This window comes from Chamaea fasciata, unplaced genomic scaffold, assembly GCF_029207755.1.
Source record: "Chamaea fasciata isolate MVZ Bird 193981 ecotype frontalis unplaced genomic scaffold, bChaFas1.0.hap1 SCAF_14, whole genome shotgun sequence".
Taxonomy (NCBI): Eukaryota; Metazoa; Chordata; class Aves; order Passeriformes; family Sylviidae; genus Chamaea; species Chamaea fasciata.
This window is the reverse complement of record NW_027094099.1, coordinates 5,513,826-5,536,072: the sequence shown is the minus strand read 5'-3', so window position 1 is coordinate 5,536,072 and position 22,247 is coordinate 5,513,826. Positions and strand designations below refer to the sequence as shown.

Below are 22,247 nucleotides of genomic sequence, written 5' to 3'. Positions count from 1 at the left end.
TACCCTTAAAGAGCCCCTGCTCCTCCCTGTCTGCTGCCATCGCATTGTGTTGCCATGGCAGCAGCTCCTGCTGGCACATTATTCCTGCTGCAGGAAACTTCTCATTTCCAGTCCCAGTGCTGCTGCTTGGAATGAAGAGTGTGCTATGGGTGCTACATTCACCTCTCCTCAGTCCATCAGTAATCCCCTTGTTCTCACACACTTTCTCAATATATCTGCTGGTGGTTCTTTCATCTCATCTGCTCCTTCTTTTAGAAATGCAGGCTGCAGCCCATCTGCTCCTGGAGCTCTTGGCAGCCTTTGCATGGTCTAATTTCTTCAACTCTTTCTTGGTTTGAGTCTGGTTTGCTTCAGCATTTCTTCTTCCTCCTTGGTAAATGAATCTCGTGTCATGTATCACTGGGGCTGGCTAGTTGGGCAGCATGGGAACTACTTGTTAAACTTTGTATTTTGTTTTCAAATTATGAGGAAACACTAGCTTCAAAAATTCATTCGAGACAAGATGAGCTGCATTTCAAATGTTTAAAAGAGTAGCATAAGTATTTGTATGAAGTAATATAAAGTATTTTGAGGTGTGATGGAGCTGGGAATGGATACCTTACTCTTTGTTCTCATGTATTCAATCAAAAATCATGTGATTTTAGTTTTATTTGTGTGACAGATGGAAGGAAATGCACTGTTACCCAAAGAGAATCTAATTATCCTGTACATGTTGAAGAAAAATACTTTGATTTTGGTGGGATTTGCTTGCCAGGTAAATCACAGTTTAGATCCTGAGCTAGACATGTGTGTGACTGAGTGTTTGGGTTTCCTTACTACAGATACTATGAGACCTCCAACAGCATTGTGGATTAAGTATTATTTCAGATATATGAGGAAAGGTCTTTGAAATCCTAAAGTTCATTTACTGATGGATCTCCATCAAAGTATTCATGTGAGTCTTCCCTGGAGATGTGTGTGCAATTTTTCTTGAAATGGCCAAAACTATAATGAGTTTACGTTGCAATCAGATTGGAAAGAGATGCTGTCCACATTGAAGCCTTACGTCAGAAGCTGATACTGAAAATGCTCATGTGCTCTTGATGGAGATCAGCAGTTGTGGCTGCTGACCCTGCTCACCTGGCAAAATTTTCCTTCTCAGGGTTGAAAGTCAGAGTGCTGGTGTGGGAGGGCTCAGAGAGACCCCACAGTTGTTAATTAATAGGAATAATTGCAAGTGAGTAGTTAATTGCTATTAATATGTTGGGAAGGACAGATGCAAAATATCTGTGTGTGTGACCTTTACATCCTGCTTGTCTCATTACGCTTCTGCCAGGAAGGGCTGCTCACAGAGCTTTTGATGGCTGTCCTTGTCAGCAGGGCAACACGAGCCTTTATTTCCTCAGGGAATGCTGCTACAGATGTTATGGAAGGTTAATTTATATGGAAGAGCATTTCACTGACACATGCACGGAGGTGAATCCTTCCTGCAATGTGACACTTGCAAAAAGTAATGTATTGTTTGGGTGGATGAACCTATTAGGCAGTTGCTATGGAAGTATAAATTCAGTCTTATGTAGATTTTCTTTAAAGTTATCAGGCTACTCATATTGTTGTAAAAAAGCATTTGTTTTTATTTACTGGTTCATCTGTTTTGTTTAAATATGGATTGCTATATACAAAGCTAATTTAGAAGAACGCTGTCCTTCCCAACATCCTAAATGTCTAAAGACCTTAAACATCGTCTTTCTTTTCCTGTTCTGCTGTTGTCACGGAACATTTTTGAGACACAGTGTCTTATTTGTTAATTTTTAAAAAGTTTCAATTCTTACTTCTTTGGAGAGGATGTTGGAAGGAAAATTAAACTAATATGGCTGAGGTAGTTGCAAATTTTAGATCTGGCTTATGTGGTCAAAATTCTATTCAGAGAGCATTATATTTGCAGTTTTTATTATCTCACTGTATATCAACTCTTTTTCCACCTGACTGTACAGCTAAAGCAGTTGTTTTTGAAGCATTTTAAATCGACAGCATTTTGAGAAGCATTACGATAGTTAGTGCTGTTTAATTTCTTTCTTTTTCAAAATAACACTAAGTTAAATTTTGTGGGTATAGATTTTTTTATTTAGGAGAGCAGTGGTGCATAAATGGAAATGTTAGTGATAAAAATTAGACTATACAACTACTATTAAAAAAATTTGTCCAAATGACTTTTGACTGTCTGCACATTTAGTAAAAATTTTATGATTAGTTTTGTTGCAGTATTAGCTGCAGATCATTGAAGGGTTTCTTTGAGTGGTTATTTTCATGTAGCAAACTTTGAATGAGTGTCTTTAGCAAATCAGCTGGCTACTCCCTATTGTCCTTTTAACAGAATGCAAAACTTAAGTTTGTTCTCTGCTACAGAACTAATTACCGGGAAACTCTTTTTGTTACAATTACTGTCGGAAGTGTGTCACATTATTTGAATACTTCAAGGGATAGCTTGAATTTTATCTGAAAAAAAAAAAAGACATAGCTCCTCTTGTTTCTCTTTTATATGGCAGTAGCTTGCAGGCCACTTGATGATCCTTTTGGATCCCTTCTAACTCAGAGTATTCTCTGATTCGGAAAGAAATAGATGCTAAAAGAGTTAATTGGAATTAAAAGAGCAGAAAATTAATAGATGATGAAATATACACTTTTGACAAATTTCTGGTTAATGTTTCTGAGCTGAGAGCAACAAGGTCTTTATTACTGAATCAGGCCCCCTCTTACACTTTCCTAAAAAATGCTACAATAGTGTAATTGCTGGAGCTGTAACAGCATTAGAGAAACATTAGAGAAACAAACACCTGTTGCTCTGTAGAATGTGACAGAGCTGTGACACTGTTTTAGCCTTTTAATCGAATCACACTTGAGGAAATTGTGTGGCCATTGCTTCTAGTGACAGGGAATTTCTTGGAGGTATTGAATATCTCTTATTATGAGATATTAGGAGATTTGTTTTGATATAAATGCATCTTTGCATTTGTCTCTCACTCTGCTTCTGTATTCAGAGCCAAGGCTGCATTTTGGATTCCAGGGTTCTTGAAAAGCCTTGGCAGCAACTACCAAATCCCTCAATTGATGTTATTGTTTGCTGCGCTGTGAAACAGGAGGAAACCAAACTACTTCTCCTGGCCTTTAAATAGGTGTCATTTTGTGTGATGCAAATTCTGCTGCAAACACCCGGTGGCCCTCTCTGCTGCACACGGGGCTGTTACCAACACTCACATCATTCTCCAAAGGTGCAGCCTGCTGACTCTTGCTGGAAGCTGATTGCTACTCTGGCAATAAGTAAAATTCAGTCAGAGGGAGGCATCCTTTCTTATTGTAAATCAAAACCAGTAGCCTTGTTTATAAACTTATATAGAATCATATTTGAAGTTAGAATTTTCCACAGAATATTTTAATTAAAATATAGAAATGAAGATACAACCAAGCAACAAATAATTAAATTCCAAGATCTAGCTGAATGAAAACAAGTTAATAGGGTCCTAATGGGGTCAGTAAAATCACATGCACCAAGTTCAGTTTCAGAGGTTTTCATCTGAATTATTTAGCTTTGAAATTAGAAATAGTTGCATGGATTTTAGTATTTATACTGAGGTTTCAGCTTTTCTTTACAAAGTTAAATAGCCTCATTGGAGTCAAAAGGAAGTTAATCTGGAGAAAAAGTAATTTAATTTAATAATGACTGGAATTGAACAGGCTGATATAATTTAGGATAAAACAGGATATAATTTATGGTTCCTAACATAAAAACATTAAAACCTTTAGCCTGATGCTATCCCACACTACAGGGAATATTTCTGCCTATTTAATATAGAACATTGCTTTAGACCTAGAGAAAATATTTTTGTTCAAATCTTTATTTTAATTTAGGCAAACAACATGGAACACTGAATTAAACAGATCTTGTCTCTTCTTGGCAAGCATTGAGAAATCATGAAAAAGATATCTACTATGAGGCAAATAATGGGAACATAAATTTTGTTGTTTCTTGTACACTTGCGAACCGTGAGTCAAGAGTGTTGGTTTGAGTGCCATTTCTGTTTAGTAGGTTTCTAAAATGGGCTCTTTTAAAAATTATATGTTTTATCTGTTTAAACCTGTAATATGTAATGAGCATTCAGCATCTGGCTGATTCAACAGGTAGCTTCTGGCTGTACCCCAGATAATCTTGCTTTAACTTAGACATGACAAAGTTGCTGATCTCACTGCTTCATAGCTCTTGGTGGTGATAAATTTTCAGGTTTGCTTCTGGTGCTTAACCTTCTGCTCCTCTGTCAGGTAAACTCTAAATTCTGTAGCACAAATAACAAAAATTGTTACTGTCTGCAGTTCATGTAAGACAAAGTTCTGTGAGCAAAATACCTTGGGGCAAGTTTTTAATCTACTTATACAGTGGTTTTCAGAGACAAGCACATTTACCTCTGGCTATTCTTGCTGCTTCACAGATGAGAAGTATGTGTGTTAAAAGGAATATATTTGTAATCTGATTGAATACACCCACACATATGATTGGAAAGAAAGCTCTAGTACCTCGTGTCAAACTACAGTGTCTCAAAAAAATTGCTTCCTGCAAATGATTTCAGTATAAACCAAAGTTCATTCAAGGAGATTTTCTGACCTTTCAGAAGCTGCAGGACAGGAATTAACAGGAAAAAAACATGTAGACACAATATTACAGGTGCAGAGGATTGGCAGATTTACAGAAGCCAGCTTACAGTGCGTGGTTTTATTCAAAGTCCCCTGCACAGGAAACTTCAGTAATATAAATTTATATTACTTGAGTAATATAAATATAAATATCTCAGCATAGAGGGTAACCTTTTAGTCGAAGTGTTCATGTCCTGACTATCAAACCACTGCAAACCACCGGGGAAGTAGAAATGCCAGCAATGAAAAAGCAATCCTGTTTCATATATATCTCCAAAATGAAAGTGTGAGGAATGAAATAAAATGTTGCTTTTAAAAATATGGTTTCATGTGATACAATATTTATGTCTCTGTCCAAGGACTTTAATTATTTTTCATGTAGAAACTTCTTCTTGCTTGTAGTAGTAAGTATCTCTTCAAACTATAATATGTGCTGTTCCTTTTTACTGTACTCTTGATGTGTATACATGCAGTAGTGAGTGAGTGGTTTGGGTCACTTAAAGAATCTCCATCAAAAGAATTGGCAAAGCAGGATTTAAATAAATTTGTGAAAGTCATAGAATCATGGAATGGGTTGGGTTGGGAGAGAGGTCACCTTGTTGTACTCCCTGCCATGGGCAGGGACAGCTTCCATTGGACCAGAATGCTCAGAGTCCCATCCAACCTGGCCTTGAACACTTGCAGGGTGGGGTGGGCACCCCTTCGCTGGGCAGCCTGCGCCAGGGCCTCACCACCCTCACAGGGACGAACTTCTTCCAGAATTCTAACCCTGCCCTCTGGCATTTTGAAGCCATTCCCCTCATCCTCACATTCCAGGCCCTCATCCAAAGTCCCTTTCTAGCTCTCCTCAGGCACTGGAAGGTGCTCTGAGTTCTCCCTGGAGGCTTCTCTTCTCCAGGCTGGACAGTCCCAGCTCTCCCAGCCTGTCTCCAGAGCAGAGGTGTTCCAGCCCCCTGGGCATCTTTGTGGCCTCCTCTGGTCTTGCTCCAACAGGTTCACATCCTTCCTGCACTGGGAGCCCCGGAGCTGGGCACAGCATTCCAGGTCTCCCGCAGGAGTGGAGTAGACGGGGAGAATCCCCTCCCTCAACCTCCTGTCCACGCTGCTCGTGATGCAGCCCAGGACGCAGCTGGCTTTCTGGGCTGCAGACACATTGGCAGGTCTTGCTGTGCTTCTCACCCATCAACATCCCCAAGTCCTCCTCCTCAGAGCTACTCTCACTGCATTTTTTGGTAGAAAGCTGTATGGACAAAAAATCTAAATTGTTGATGTCTTCTGTTGTAAGTCACAAACAGCAGTGTGTGCTAAAGTTGGTTCATTTGTTACTCCCCTTTTTCCCTCCTATCAATTCAAGAACAAATTGTGAAAGACACAGTAAGGGCAAGAAGGTGCTTTGAGCCAGCTGTCTTAAGGATTAAAATTTTCAGGTTTTCAGGTAATACAGTTTTAACAGTGCCTTTGGGAAAGAAGATGAAAGGAAGTCTAAAGCTTATGGTAAAAAAAAAAAAAAAAGAGAATAAATTACTTGAGGCCAGTTGTGAAGAAAAGAGAAATATTAAGAGGCAAAAATGAAAGGGAGGAAAAAGAATGGAGGGTGGAGAATATATCAGCTTCCGTAAATCCCTTTTATTTTTTTGGTGGTTTCCATAAAAATAAGATGATCTACTTTGGGACATTCTGAAGGCAAGGTGTATGGTTGTATCTACAGTTAAGAAATATGAAGGAAAAAAGTTCACAAATAATATGAGAGTACTAATAATTTTCTAAAAGGTCAACTTATACTCAAGAGAGAACTACAAACCTCCTTTCTAGTGGAAAGATAATATAACCTGTTAGTGCTTAAGTTTTTTGTTTTGTTTTGTTTTTTCTTTCAGTACAGAAGGGCACTTTTTCTGGCCTCTCCCTTGCAAGGCATGGGGAATACTGGTATTTTCATTTTGTGCAGATGTGTGTAGTGTGGTCTGTTGGGACTGCAAAGATGCAGACTCACTCTTGATATGCTCTGTGTATTTGTACTTAAAGCAGTTCCCAGAAATGGGGTTAAAAGGGGAGCCTTGTGTGGGTCCATGTGCAAGATGACATCTTACACTGTGAGTTGTTAAGTAATTTTAAGTCATTGCATCTGTACTGTTTAGTTTCGTAGAATTAGTTTAGGACCATGGTAACATTTACAGAGGAAGTCCTATTAACGTTTCTTCCACAGAGTCCTTTGTATAGAATATAAGCTTTGACTTCTCCAATTGGTTCTGCTACCACCATGTCATAACAAATCCATTGGCTTTGCTTTTTGTTCATGTGTTAGTTTTTGGTGACTTTTGGCGCTTCGTGGCATTAATGCTTCTTGTGGTTTCTAGGAATATTTTATCTTGTTTGTATGTTGTAACTGGAAGGTGGAGAACATAATATTATAGTTTTAAATCAGCATTAAGATGCCGTAACCCTTCCGTGCCTGACAATTCTGTATTTACTTCAGTGGAAGTTTTTGCCCTTGATCGTTGGTTTGACTGTGTCATATTCTCTTTCCTTATAGTTTCATACCTCTCCTTCAAGTGTGTCACACTGAGCTCTCAGAGCAAATATTTGGTAGCTCTCTTTCTGAGGAAGATTTAAATGTGGAAATTAGACATACTTGACTTCATACATAATGTACATCTAACTTCATCTGCAGTGTTTCGTAGTGGAATGCTGGGTCTCCATCATAATCCGCAATGGCCACTCTTTCAAAGGATTGCAGATGTGTTTATTTTAACCGCTGCACCTGTACCAGTGTTAGAAAAGACTGATTTGTGATTAAAAGATTAAGCACACTGAACATGTTTTTTAATGTCTGTAAATGTGGTATTTGATCCTTTGGTTCCTCCTTTTCTGTTTTGGCTTCCATCATGGTGATAAACTTTACCTCTGAAGTTGTGATAACAGAGTACCAGGTGTGTTCCGACTCCATCGGTAGAAGGCTTTTTTTGGTATTTAGCTGGGAAGCATTAGGAAAGGACATTGGGGAAATTCTTCAGTTTCTTTTATTAGGATCTTTGTACTCTGCAAGGGGCAAGGTAGTTTCAAAAGACTTGCAAAGGACATGAATTTTCCACTTTCGCTCCATGTCCAACTTAGGTAGTTCCTTGCCTGGGGCATTAAGAAGTGAGGCATAAAGTAGCAAAATTGGGAAGACAAGTGTGACAGAAAACTTCAGTGTTTTGATATCATGTGGTGGCTGCCACTTTGAAATGCAACTCCCAAACAGAATGTGAGTCTCAGACCCACCGAGATGAACAGGAATTCTAAGAGCCTGTTTCATGATTCTGACAGTGGTGGGCCCTTCCCTCTTGTCTTTGTCAGTGACAAGAGGAAGAGGTTACCTTGGAAACACCAATAGAGGTTTCTTCATTAATGAATGCTGATATGGAGAAAGTACTGCAAAGATAGATAAACCTGATGTAGGTTACAGCCCTTGTTGTCAGCTGCGAGGCTTGGAAGAATCTGAAGCTGGCAGCTAAAATTTGTAACACAGCTTCTGTCCTTTGGTTAATACTGTGGGGGTTATGGGGCAGTGGTTTGTCCAAAAGCAGTAGAAAAAAATGTACAGCCATTTTGGATTTAAGGTTGCCAAAATATTCCTAGCACATGCTCTGACAAAAGATAACATCTTGTGAGAACAGTGAAGGGCTGTAAACTGTGAGCATGCATATGGAAAAGAGATGGAACAGAATTTCTTACTAATTTCATATAATACACTCACACTCCTGTTGAGTTATGGCAATGTCAACACTGAATATTTAAGGTGGCCTCACATCAGGCACACATTTGTTCTTGGCCTCTTACTGCTTATGCCATTCCCTATTTGTTGAGATTTGTCTGCCCTGACTGGACCAGGTTTTTTTTTACATTTAAAGCAATAAAATGATAATTAAATGGATGGAATCAGGTTAATGATTGTTTTGACACATTTCGAGATGAGAAAAAAGGAGTAATTAACACTCTGAGTGTTAATTGATATGGGGGATGCTGCTTAAATTGTAACTGTTGTTTAAAAACCAAGTAGTTATATATATCCAGGATTTTGTTCACTCCTTTTTCCCGACTTGTAGCGCTCATGATACGTGATACAAATAATTTTCCTGTCTAAGATACCCATTTCCCCATCAAAAGGATTTAAATTGTTTCAAGACTACATATGTTTATAATAAAACATTTTTCAAATCTTACTTTTTAGTAATGCTTGGTAATAAAACCCATTAAATTTTCAGAGTGTGTGATAAAAGTGGGAGATAAACGGATTATTTTGAAATGGCTGGAGGAAAACATATAATAGTCATGTCTAGTTTTGATTTAGTTTTCTCTTTCAGTGCAAGACCGAGGTTGCTGTCAGATTAAGTGCCTTACTCTCTTTAAAATACATAAAATGTTGCCATCCATGTAGTTGTGTGACAGGCTGGAAGTTCTTGAACATCTAAATTATATTTTTTCCTTGTTTGCCTCTTGAAGTGAGTAATAATAGGGCGTTTGGGGTTTTTTCCAGATCACCTTTTTCATGCTGCTCTCTGCAGTGTGTGTGATGCTGAACTTGGCCGGGTCCATTCTCTCCTGTCAGAATGCTCAGCTGGTGAAGTCCCTGGAAGGATGTCAGCTGGTGAGTGATGGCAAACACCTTTCTGACAAGGGCAATGATTCTATTTTTCATCTCTTGGGGTTTTATACACACATTCCTTTCATTTCCAAAGCAGTAGGTATTTAGTAGAGCAACCTGTATGTGTTACAACCTGAAAAAACATTTTGGGAAAAGTTTGAGTTAAAGTGCTACTGGATTTAATGTTTTGCCACCTCAAAAAGTAACTTTAAATATCACAATGTTTGACTTCTAACTGTCATGGTAAAAATGATGCTTCTGCAGAATAGATGGAATACAGGCCACATCAGACCAATGTGGTTGTCACCATTTGATGTCAGCAGGATCAGGATTCCTTCCATCCAATACTTGTCCAGGCAGTGGATTTCACAATAGGGATGTTTTGGTATGTGTATGCTAATATTTTGTTTGCCAACCTGAGCTGTTTTCTTTTTAATTTCCAAATTAAATGAATGTTTCTTGTATTAAATAAAATATAGAATAATACAAATTATCATGATGTTGCATGCTCTAAATTTTAAGGTACAATTTACCTAAAGCCTTTGTGTTTTTATCTCAGGAAAAAAGTACATACACCTTGAATTCTAGCGTATTTTCTGACTTCAGCTTGCGAAGATGTCTACAGAAGTAGACACATGACTGAAATGTTTGAGTTTAAATAATAAGTGTTCAAACTGTAGTTTCGATTTTCAGAGCATGATGAAATGCTAAGTAGCTTTGCCACAGTGTGTTGTACTCTGTAAGGGCAAATTAATTTCATTATGGCTGTTTATCATATTGTAGCTATTTCCAATAAAAACCCCCAAAAAGCAACAGGTTTTCTACCCAGACCTTGCTCTTTAGGTTTTCCTTGCTCAAAATCCCATTTCAGTCAGGCTGGGGACTTGCACATGAATATATTGCACTGCCATGTTGCAGGGCTCATATATTTGGAATTGTAGAGTTCTGTTCTCATAGACCACCCTCTGGGAGGGATGCACTGTAGTGAACAGCGCTGCTGTATGGTTAAGCACAGGATTTGGCTCAGAAGGTGATGATGTATTATGCTGAGCATATTTAATTACTTTAGTACCATTTTTCACTCAAAAAGGAAAAATCCCAGTTTCTTAACAGCTTGTTCCAAGTGTGTATTTAATTTTAATTCCTTAGATGGCTCTCTTTAGTGCTGTAGATCTGTGCAATCCTGCACTATGTGACTGGTGTACATTATCAAATCTAAATCCTTTACTTGCCTCCTAGGATGCAAATGCACTCTGGGGATGAGCGCAAGTAATCAAAATCCAACCTATGCAGACATGTGGTTTGAAATATAGTCAACATTCCATATAACTGAACCAGTAAATTTCCAAGCACAGTATAGGAAAAAAGTCAAATTCAAAATAAATTAGGTTTTAGTTCTGGTAATTCTGTCAAACTCATTCATGGTGAGTGCATGGCTTTAAAAGTGATAATAGTGTCTACTGTATTATGGAGTTTAAATTCAGTAGTGTTTCGCATGTAGGGTTGTTATTCAAGGAAAAGGAATAGGGCACAGTGGTCTTATTTTGCTTTAAACACTGGGGATTTATTGTAGATTCCATAATATGGATTTTTGTGTGAATATGAGAAATGTGCTTGCCATATGTTAGCATTTTGAATGTGTAATTTGTGAAGTTGGTATTTCTGCCCTTTATCCTGCAGCTTAGCAACATACAACACTGAGGAGGAAAAAAAGGGCAGTAGCTTTAACGCCTTGTGACAAAAAATTAATTGGATTTTTTTCCCCCATAATTAGCTGCAGATCCTGTAGCCAAAACCTCAAGATACTACTTTAAATCAGTGAGAGTGGGATGTGTACAGGGAAGTTACACACTCAAACTGTTCATTAATGTGTGTAGGAGAAACATTTCTGTATAGGAATTTCTTTTTCAAATAATGGTTCTCTAAAAATTTTTCTTAAAATACATGGCTAGAGAAATTGATATATTTTAATTTATGTTCTATTCCTGCACAGGACACAATAGTTTTGGGGTTTTTTTTTTTTAATCTATATTTGTTTTTATTGATTTTACCTGTCTTGTAAGTCACTTATTCATTTTAAAATAAGTGCTGTAGTTTAAATCAAATTTACAGGTGATTATTATTTAGAAAAGTAGTGATAGTCTCAATCTCTCTGTTGAACGATTACTTATAATTTTTGTTTTGGTTGTACAGCTGAGGTTGGCCAGTGGTTACATTAACACTGAAAGGAAGACTCTTCTTACCCCTGAATTATCTTTAGCTGGAATAGACAAAGCAAGGAAAAGTGAAGCAGGTGCAGGTTCACAAAGAGCTGAATGGGCAGAGCCCAGGTTTATAAACTGAGGTTTATTTGTTTTCCGTTTTGCACTGGAGCTGAAATTTTTCCTTCCCTTTTTTATGTTCCCTATAAAAAACCCTGAAGGTTAATTTAGAAGAAGAAGAAGAAAAGTCTGTTACTACTTTTACTAGGAGACTTATATTTGTATTAAGGAGATGGTAGAAAGCAAAGTAACAGTATTAACTGATTCCTGATTTGCCCTGTTAGGGGAGAATGTGTGTGCACTTAGCAGCCAAAGAAGCTTCTTTTCAGCAGCATTGACAAAATTTGATGAATTGATACAGATGAAGTAACAGAAGGCCTGTGAGAGGGTGTGTATGTATTTGTAATAAATCCAAAAGGTCCTTTCCTTTTTTGATTCTCTGCTATATAAAAGTCAGGTTTTAATGGGTTTTATGACTTTTGAAGTAACAGTACTGCTGTTTGACGAAATGAAATGAACTTGCAAGAGAATTTATGCATATAGGCAGCTCTGGCTGAAGTTTGAAATCTTAAATATGGTTTGGATGAGGGTGTACTGTGCAACTGTCATAAATAGGAAAGCACACAAACTCTACAATGAGTAAGAATCACGAAGTGGGACACAAATATGCACAGGATGGTGGGGGTATGTGCAGGGGATGAAGTGAATGATGCTTTATTCTTGAGCTCTGCCAGCTAGAAGGAGATTGAAACACAGTCAGTTTTGGAGGCATTGCTGATGTAATTGTGTCTGAGGTAGGCAAACACCAGCCCAGCAGCTGGAAGGAGCGATCCCAACCCCTTCTCCCTGTACCAGTGCAGATTTATTGTCAGTGCTACTGTCTCTGTTTATGAAGTCACACAGTGAATGGCCTTTGAGATGTGATTCGGGCTAACAGTAACCCACTTCTCATCCTTCCTTCCCAAATGATAAAAAAACAGCTGATTTTGGCACTGTTTAGGTCACAGAATAGCTGCATGAGCTCTTGATCCTGTCTGCACAAGTGTGAGACCACAGCAGGGCAGGGAAGGGCGTTCCGGACCAGGGTGCTCAGGAGTGCTTTCAGCTGCTGTGTTGCTGAGAACACGAATGCAGTGACACCTTCAGCCTTTTGTTCTGCTCCCCTTTGCAGAAACACAACTCAGCAAAGAGGTCACCAATGTGGAAGGAAAAAGTGCGCAACAAATCGATAAAAATTCTCCAAAAATAATATGCTTCCAATGTGGTTGTGAATCTTGGGTGATTTTGAATGTGCTGTGATTCTTAAGATGGTCCTATATTTTGCACGAACTGTCATCTAAACAATTAGCTTTTAACTCATTTTTAAGAATTAAAAGAAGCTACTGGGCAGCACAAAGTTATGGAACAACTTTCAGAATGAATTAAGAGTCTCTCATAAACAGGGAATTTTGTTCCAGCCTTCTGAGCCTTATCTTTGTGACACCTGTTCATTAGATGTGACACAGGTAGCCCTGGGATCTGTATTTCACATCAGAAATGCCAGATACATGGCATGAGTCAGTGTCTGTCCTTTGTTAAACGGGGCAGCAAGAATCAGAATAGATGATCCTGCAGTAGAAAGCTTTGTCTGAAGTCCATTTTCCTCATTGCAGAAACTTTTTAGCAGCTGAAGCCTGTATTGATTTGCCAGGTGTAGCCTTCTGGCCCCTGGCCTTGGCACAGCTCTGAACTCGAAGTGTGAATTCCAAACTTCCTCAGCAGCATTTCTCAATCCCTGAACGATTTCCAGAAAGTTTTGGGAGCAAGACTTCCCCAGTGAGATCCAATGCTTTGATTTTACCTTGACTTGAAGAGCTGAGGTCAGCTGATCATAAACCGTTTAGTTGGGTTTTGCTCAGATCTTTCACTTTTTAAAAGAAAGTATTAAAAATTACAGGAATTGGAAAAGAACTAGTCTGAAATTGTTCAAGCTGCTTTGTAGTTCAATTGTATGCTAATGAGAAATAAACCTCACAACTATCATAGAGGTGAGCAAACTACGTTTTTCTTTATTTCTTTGCAGTGTCTGTGGCATAGGGTATGACCAGCGTGTGAGTTGCCACAGACAATTATTTCCAGTGTTGCCTTGGAGAATATGGGAAATGGTGTAATTTACATACCCAGTTTTTTCTGAAGCCTTTTACAAATTGTGCTGGCTAGAGGGCAATCTGGAGTCTCAGGAGCTGAGGTCCCCTGAGACAGCTCCTGCCCTGAGCATGCTTCCATCACAGTAAGCAAGCATTCAGTCATCTCTACCTCATCTGGAGAAGTTTATTATGTTCTTTTAATTGACTCTTATTTTTGCTCTTCCATCTGCTGTCCTGGTCACCAGCATGTAAGGAGGGAGTGCTACATATGCCTGGTAGGGGTAGCACTAAAAAATACATATATTTAAACATATAACTTTTAAGAGCATGTGACCGATTTAAACATTCTGTGAGGTTTAAGAAGTAAGTAAATATTCTGTTGAAATGATTCTATGTATAAGGCTGTGCAAGGAAATTCCACAACGAATGCTGGTGCCTGTTTTTGCTCAGGAATTTGGCAACATCCTAGGGAGGATTTGAATTAAAAATAGCTAACGTGGATTTGCATTAGGAATTTTTTTTGTGAATTCGTGTCTGGAAATTTTGGAGGGGATTTAATGCAAAAGAGTAAGTAACAGGGTGATTCAGATCTCACCACCCAGCCACTGTGCTTCCACCTTTACTTTGGGGAATAAAGGACTGATTTGTGATCATGACTCCTTCATGTATTTTCTGACCTTTTTCTGTTATTTTTGGTTTTCCCACATTGGGTATGATTTTCTGTTTATTCGGTTGAGTTACTCTGGTTTCACCTGCCCCTGGAAAGCAAATTTTTTTCAAAAAGAGGCATAAAAGGTAACACTCTTTGACATTGAATCCTCTTCTGTATTTTACCTGTTTTTGTAGCTTTTATTAACCAGTGGAAAACATTCTGCACAGAGATTTTCATTTTGCATTTAGTAGTCATTACTGTAACTGTAAACACCATTTTTGGGAAGTGTGTCTCTGTTGATTTGTGCTTTTTCTGACCTTTTCTTTTCTCCACAGATTAAATTCGACAGTGATGGTGTCTGTGTTTGCTGTGAAATGCAGCATCAAACGTCAGGCTGCAGTAACCTGGGAGAAACGCTGAAACTGAACCCTCTGCAGGAGTGCAATGCAGTGAGGCTGACCCTAAAGGTGTGTTAGGAAGGAATTAACTGTTTATTGCAGTTTTAACTTAGCAAGACAAAGTGTGTGACAAAAGGAGCAGCGTCTGCTGTTCTGTGCCTTCATCCACTCTGATGAGCTAAAAGCATCTTCATCACAAAATCAGCACTTGTGTGGGTGACTGTTTTGTTAAAGATTATTTAGAAAACGGAAGTTAAAACTGGCTGTGACATGTGCTGGGAGGTGCAAGCAGAGGTATCGTTCACGTTGCTGTTCTGAGCTGGTGTTTATTGATGTTGTGGTGAACTGTGAAGAAACACAGAGTATTGCAGAATGACGAGGTATTTCGTGATGTGCTGCTACCATGGAGGCAGCAGTGTTACTTTGGGAGAAAAGAGTGAGTGTTCTTCCTGGGTAATGCTGGAGACCTGCGTGTAAACCTGCAGCATTGTAAGAAGTTTGAGTGTTGTAGCGTTTTGTGTTACAACTACCCAGATGAAAAATTGAGAGCAAATACTAAGAATATTTTATGAGTTAGAGCTCAGTGTAATTACTCCCATCATTGCTTGACTTCATTATCACCAAATGGGAAGGCATTGAGGGTACATTGTTTTGAAAAATAATAAGGAATCAATGAAAGAACTGCTCAGAAAAAGGAACCCTAGGCTGATGCAGATACTCATTCATTCTAGGTTTAGTTTCATGATCAGCAGAACTCTGCATCTGTGACTCTCAATTTCAAAGTAATAAAACTAATAGAAAATAATGGAATAAAGTAGAAAAATTAATTGTGAGAAGGATCTTAGGGAGGTAGATTATAGGATGGCTTCTGAGAAAGCTATAGAAGTTTTATTGATATTTGAAGATATATTGTAAAAATCAAAACGGGTAGAAATCCCATACAAGGCATGTAGTAAATACCTAAATGTTCTTCAGCTTTTTTTAAGAATAGGCAAAAATCTACCACCAAGTAATAAGGTTGAGGTAGAAGTTAAAATTTTTTTTTATGGCCCTAAAATTAGGTAAGAACACTGTCTCAGGTTTTAATGATGATAAAGGTAACAGCAAAAACGTACTGAGTAGCAGGAGTTTAGTAAGTGGAAAAGAAGCATAACTTGCCATTGCTGGTCAAAACATTACAGTCATCAGTGAAATGTATTACAGGAAGGTACCTTCGGAGAAGGACATTCCTCAAAGTATGACAGATGCAGAGACATGAACCTGTCATTCGGGAAAAGCTGACTTGCTAATCCCATAAAAATAAAGATTGAGGTGGCATATGTTTGCTCCCTGTAAATATGTCAGTAAGGTAAACTTTAATGAGAGGGAAAACAACTGTTTGTCTTTGGAGGACATTGTCAGCATATGAAGTGAGTACAAGTGACATATGCTGAAAATCAAGACAAGGATTCTAACCAATACAACAGCCAGAATGCAAGTGCAAAATATAATTTCTTCTTAGATGTAACTCAGTCATTTATAAAGGGAATTGACATAACAACTCACACTACAAGAGAATGGATTTAAACACAGACGTTCCCATGAGGATAGTCTGAGTGCAATTTTAATTATGTTCAGAACTTTTAATCTAAGAAAGGGTAGTTAGGAAAATAACCATTTCAGAAAGCTTTTTGCATCTTTTACAGTTTTAGTTCTGCATTTGCTTTCTATCTGACTTAGCTCTGATTCCTGTCTGTAAGTTTAAGGACAGCATTCTACTAAGCTCATAAAAAGAAAAGTTACAGCTCATTAGATACCAGCTGACTGTGATAAGGCTCATCCTCTTTAATTACAATTAACAACTACAGTGTGATTTTAAAGAAACAGATGTTTTAGTACCAAAAGCTCAATTGTATCCATTGTTTGAAGAGCCAGAGGGAGAGAAGATGTAGAGAAGCTGAGTTAAGATTATGCACCTTCACGTATAACACTGTGTAGGTTTCATGCTCCTCTTTATTGCAAGTGGGGTAAAAAGCTGGTGTTTCCACTAAGTCACCTGTGGGGTTTTGGTGGTAGCAGCTGTGGAGCTCCACTGTGAACAGAGCAGTCCAGCACCTGTCAGCTGTCTGATCTTGTTCCCAGGCAGTCAGATAGGACAAGGAAAACCAGCAGTGGCTCCTGGTCCTGTGTGTGTTAACTATGCCCTGCATGATATTGCGTGGGGGTTTATAATTGCTTTGAAAAGCCTCTAAAGTTGTTCTTGTTTCTGCAATGAACCATCTCTATGTGCTTTTTTATAAATCAGTCCTCCTTCCTTCTTCATTTCAAGCCCTGAATAAACTAGTCAAACATTTTAATGGGTATAAAAGAACCCCCACTGCGATATGTATGCTCGCACATGTGTGCATTTCTAGGTGTGAGTATTGATTGCAAATGCTGACTGATCTATAAGTGCTGATTTCTGAGATTAGTTGAATAGTGGGGTTACAGCACAAAACTATGTGTTACAGTAAAGTGGACAAAAATACCGTGCCATTTCACTGTTGTAATGGGTCTCAGCCCACTCAAGGAGGGTGAATTGGTAGGGTTAGAATTGTATTTATAAGAGATCATACTTGTAGTCTTGTTTGCACACATCAGTGAAAACAGCACACCTGCATGATGTGATGAACTGCCATTAAGATCTGCAGGCAACCAAGTGTGATCCGCCTGCCCTGTTTTACAGTGGAGAGACTTCCTGGCTTCTGTATTTCACTAGAAGATGTGGGGGTTTTTGTTTGGTGCATTCTTCTCCTGAAAATAAAGTTCCTGGCTTTCCTCTGGATACTCAGGGTCAATAATCTGTGCTTCTGAAGTATGTTAGTGTCCCAGTATCTTCATTTTTTTTGCAATAACTGCACTTCTAGAACAGCTTTATCCTCTACTTGGCTTAATTAAAGCCAAATGAAGGCACAAGCAAATCCTACCTATTTACAAAATTAGTTAAAAGAGTTTAAAAGATTTATTAAGAATCAGGTGTCCAAAAATGAGATGATGGCCACAGATGGGATGGATTTAGGATGAAGTTTTGATTACATCAACTTAATCGGTTTTACCACAGGAAGTATGTTGGTTTGTGGATGAAATTTTAAGGAACTGAGTTTTTCTTGTAGTGTTAATTAAAGTTAAAAGGCTAAATTTTCCTGACATCTTTCATCTGTGAAAATTTTGTCTTCTTTCTAAACTCGTGGTATTCTGAACTTACCGAAGATGAACACGCAACATTTTGAGAGGATGAAGTTAGGTATTTAGGAGTTTGAATTATTTTATAACATATCATTGCTTTCTGATACTGACAAGCAAGAGGAGAATGTTATGCTATTTTGGTTTAGTAATGATCCAATATTTTTGATTACTTTTAACAGCTTACACAGTCCAGAATACCTGCAGACATGTATGTGAATTTATAGGTTTGCTATTTGCATAATTGCTTCCTACTTTAATTAAGGTGCATCTGTAGAATGCTTTTGTGACTATCAGGCAAGGAGAGAAGCTGATTCCCTCCTCTGTCTTCCGCATAAATATTTGGTTTGGAGCTGCTAAAATTCAAGTACAATATAAGTAGTGAATAGCTCTTTCAGGTTTCTGATTCCATTCATTAGTTAGGCATCTCTATTAGAGATCTATGTAGCTTGGCTCTTGCAGGCTTATGTGTGAATACTTTCTTTCCTTTCCTCTCCTTTGAATCCAAATTTATTGTTACTGAGTTTCCTGATGACCAAGTCTACTCATATGTTTAAATTTTTTTCTTTCAAAAGAAGATGCTTCCACTTGCAAAACAGAGGAGGGTGGCTCCTAACATGTTCTTTTGAGTTGTGAGAGCAGTCTTTCCTCAGGTTTACTCTAACACCAAATGCAATATTATTAATTTTATTGAATTACTTACCTGAAAGGCTTCATAAGCTACTTAAAATTGCATAAAGCTCAGCACAGAATAAGTAATTCCAGATCAGATTTTTAAATGCTGGACTTGTTTCAGGTTCCTTTACAGGCAGCTGAAAATATTCCCTACATTCAGAGTGTATTTACCACACCAAGACCATCAAAAATAGGGCAGGTCAGGGTGGGCTTTTTCGTCTGAGTAGTTGAGCTACTTTTCCTTCCTCATACTTTTTTCTGTTCCTAGCGTGGGCAATGGTTGAATATAGTTGAAAACTTCTCTCATGGCTGAAAAGATGCCTCTTTGAATGGCTGGAATCTGTTTATTCCATCCTTGTCCAGTTATGATATGGAACCTTAGCCTTTCGGGAGCCTGGAACTGTCATATCCCCAGTACTAAATTTAATGCAGACACCTGGTTGGAAGGTATGCCGACTTACATGCAAGCAGAGAAGACCTTTTTGAGTTTATTTTTAAGTAGCAGCTTTGCTCTGCTTATTAAAAATATCGTAAAATAGTGAATTATACTGTACTTTAAAACCTTAAATGTTGACCATCTCTCCAGTTACAATGCAATGTGTGTTTGAGACCCGTTTGGCTCGGCATTAATTCTTGAGCCTTTCTTGTATTAGAGCAGGTATTTTCCCAGTGTTTTTCCAGACGTATCCAGTGAGAACAACTGAAGTTATATTTTGAGTTAAAAGGATTGTTGTCCTTGAATTCTTAAATAAAAGAGGCACATTGGCACTAATTTCATGGGTGAAGAAGCTTTGCTGCTCATTATCTCTTTTCAGGATACAGTAGTTTAAGAAATGAAGCACTATAATTGAAGTCAATCAAGGAGAAAAGAAATCATCTCCACAGCGCTGTGGCCGTGGAGCTGCTTTTAGCCATTGATCGCTGGGGATGTTGAGATCTGTGTGTTCAGGCTGCTGCTTACAGAGTGTTCTTTTTACACATCAGCAAGCTAATTTTGCTTCTTTCATCGTATATTGACTAAGATCTCAAAAGTGCCAAGAACTTAAGAACCTCAAAGACTACAAATCTTTTATTTCCACAGGAAAATAATCTGTTCAGCCAGCAAGATGTGAGTGTGTTGTAAAAAGAGCTGTCAGTTCAATACTGTTGAGCAGACTGGAACTCATAAAATGAAATGAATGTACTTTGTTTCCTTCTAGAGAAAAACAGGTTTAAATACAGTTTCTCAATTCTGTGTAAGCAGCACAGCTGATTAATTTTCTGTATCATACTCGGCAGAGTGAATATTTTGAGGTAATAGTACTTCATCTGTGTGGGGTGGTCTGTACTGAGCGACAAATTCTCTGCTTCGATGTTCATGTGTGTAACTCAATTTATAGTACAGTTTATTGCTATGATGGGAAGAGGCAAGAGAGTGACTAAATATCAACCAAAGCCTGCATTTGAGTTGACTTTTGAATATTCCTGTTTTAGTCTGGCTTGCTTGATGGTTTTGAAAGATGACTGATATTAGAGACAAATTCAGTTATGAATTGGTTTCTAAGCTGATGGAGCTCTATGGATATGGTCCACCATTAGAGTGAAGTGATACTATTCCAGTTTTGCTTTATATCTGCTGTGATAGGAGGTACAAATGACGTTCTGAAGGACAGAATTTCAGGAGGCTGAACATACGTGCAGTGAATATTCTCTGGTTATAAAGGACCCAGCTCTGCCAGTGTGCCCATCACGGGGTGATGGGATTTGTGCCATTGTCATTTTTCATTTTAGATTCTATCTCATCTCTTTGCTTCTGTCAGGTAATTGCATGTGCTAACAGCTGTTCTAAATTGCTTTGTTAAATGATTGTTTCTACAGTTGAGTTATCGATGTGACAATCACCAATTTTTTACTTATTCCAGTTTGATACCATCTGACTGCTTTATCACCCAGCAGTTTGATGGAAAACAAGGAAAATCGGTTTTTAGGACAAATTGCTTTTTGAGCATATTGCAGTATGAGTTTTTATATTATATTCTCAATTAATTGTGTTTTAAAATTACATTTTTGAATACAGAATATTAAAAATATTGCAATTAAACATTCAGATTTTAAATAATACTCAGGTTTTGTAGTACGTCTCCTATTATAATGTGTTCTGTAGGGTTTTGGACTACACATTTATGTATTATTTTAATTGTGCTAGTAAAGGAAGAACTGAGATGCAGTAGCACAAAAACAGTGTCAAAAGAATAATAGTGAAAACAGCTTGAATTAGGAAAAAGAAAAAATAGATGTTCTGTCCTTAAGTTAGACACATGGAAAATGATACTATGAGGAAGATTTGAGAATGCACAGGTATCCTGGGGGAATGCACAGATATCCTTTGGGACCACAGCATAAGTCAAAGGTGTCTGTTGTTATGGAGGGAAAGCATGATGAACAGTAATGCAGGAGCTGGCACCATTAATTTGGTAATTGTTCAAATTGTGATATAAATGGAATACTGCAACCACGAAATCTTGCTTTTTTCACTGTCAATATTAAATTTTAGTTCCACTTTTAAGATTTAATGAGGGACCTACTTGGGAAAATCAGTGGGCACAGAGAAGCAGCTCACTATGCTGTCTGACTCCTGTGGGTGTAGATCTGGACTAGACGTGGTTCCAGGCCGTTCTGTCAGCTGATTCCGCTCTGAAGGGGATTTGTGTCCTCTGCAGTTAGTGAGCTAAAGTGTAGGAAGAAAATTGCATACGTAACCTGTAGAAGGATAATTCTACCTAGTACACTATACTTATCAGGGCATTAATTATCATATAAACATGCTGAAGAATCAGACTTTTGTGTTAAAAAGACAAAGACAGCAGCTAAGAGAAAATTGGTTCAGCCATTTCTGAGGAGCAGAGAATTGTATTTCCTGCCATTAGAGATTCACGTGTTGTGTGTTCTGATTAGTGTTCTGGTAGATGTCCACTAAAGATCTGTTACTAAAGCTCCCTGATTTTGTATTTAATACAGATTTCCTGCTCCTTTAGACACCTATAAATATAGCTGGCTGGGGCAGTGGGGAGTTATGACTGGCCCTGTTGTGGTTACTGCTTTTTCACAGACATTTCCTAAAGGACGTCTTAATTGTCATGTTGGTTCGGGCTGCCATCTGTGAGCACGTACCCTGTCCTTCTGGCAGCATCTTTGGCCGTGGAGGGCTTTAGCTCTTGCTAACTTTTTATCTATAGCTGAATAAATGAGTGTCATGGATCACTTAATTATTTTTTCTACAGGGCACAGGGAGTGAATTTCCTGAAAATGGTAAATTGCCTGAGGCTGATTAATGTTTGGGGAGGGTTGGGGGAGTGGGGAGCAGAGGAGAAGGGTGGATTGTGGCTTGATGCCTGTTTGAGTTGAAAAAGGCCTTAGGATAAAAAAGCCAAAACAAATAAAGAAGCAGTCTTGCCTTAAGAAATATCTAGTGGTGGTGGTGATTCCACAATCATTGCACAGTTACTACTGTCTGTGTTAAAATTTTAAACTTACAATATTTTCCATCTCGTTGTTTAATTTCACTGCCTTTTTACATTTTCTGGCTGCTAGATATCTGCTCCATATTGATCTTTATGAAATCATTAAAACTCTGCATCCCTGCATTTGGAGTTTGCTAGTTTTACCTTC

At 38.2% G+C, this 22,247-nt stretch overlaps 1 protein-coding gene across 2 annotated transcripts in view; it reads left to right on the top strand.

Moving 5' to 3' along the window:
- ENTREP2 (endosomal transmembrane epsin interactor 2) overlaps positions 1-22,247 on the top strand; it is a 95,916-nt gene that overhangs the window by 41,007 nt on the left and 32,662 nt on the right. For both annotated transcript variants that reach the window (XM_066195916.1, XM_066195915.1), the window contains exons 3-4: positions 9,179-9,289; positions 14,661-14,792. In XM_066195916.1, the coding sequence (XP_066052013.1) occupies positions 9,191-9,289; positions 14,661-14,792 (231 nt within the window). In that variant the 5' untranslated portion in view covers positions 9,179-9,190. The remainder of the gene's footprint in view (positions 1-9,178; positions 9,290-14,660; positions 14,793-22,247) is intronic.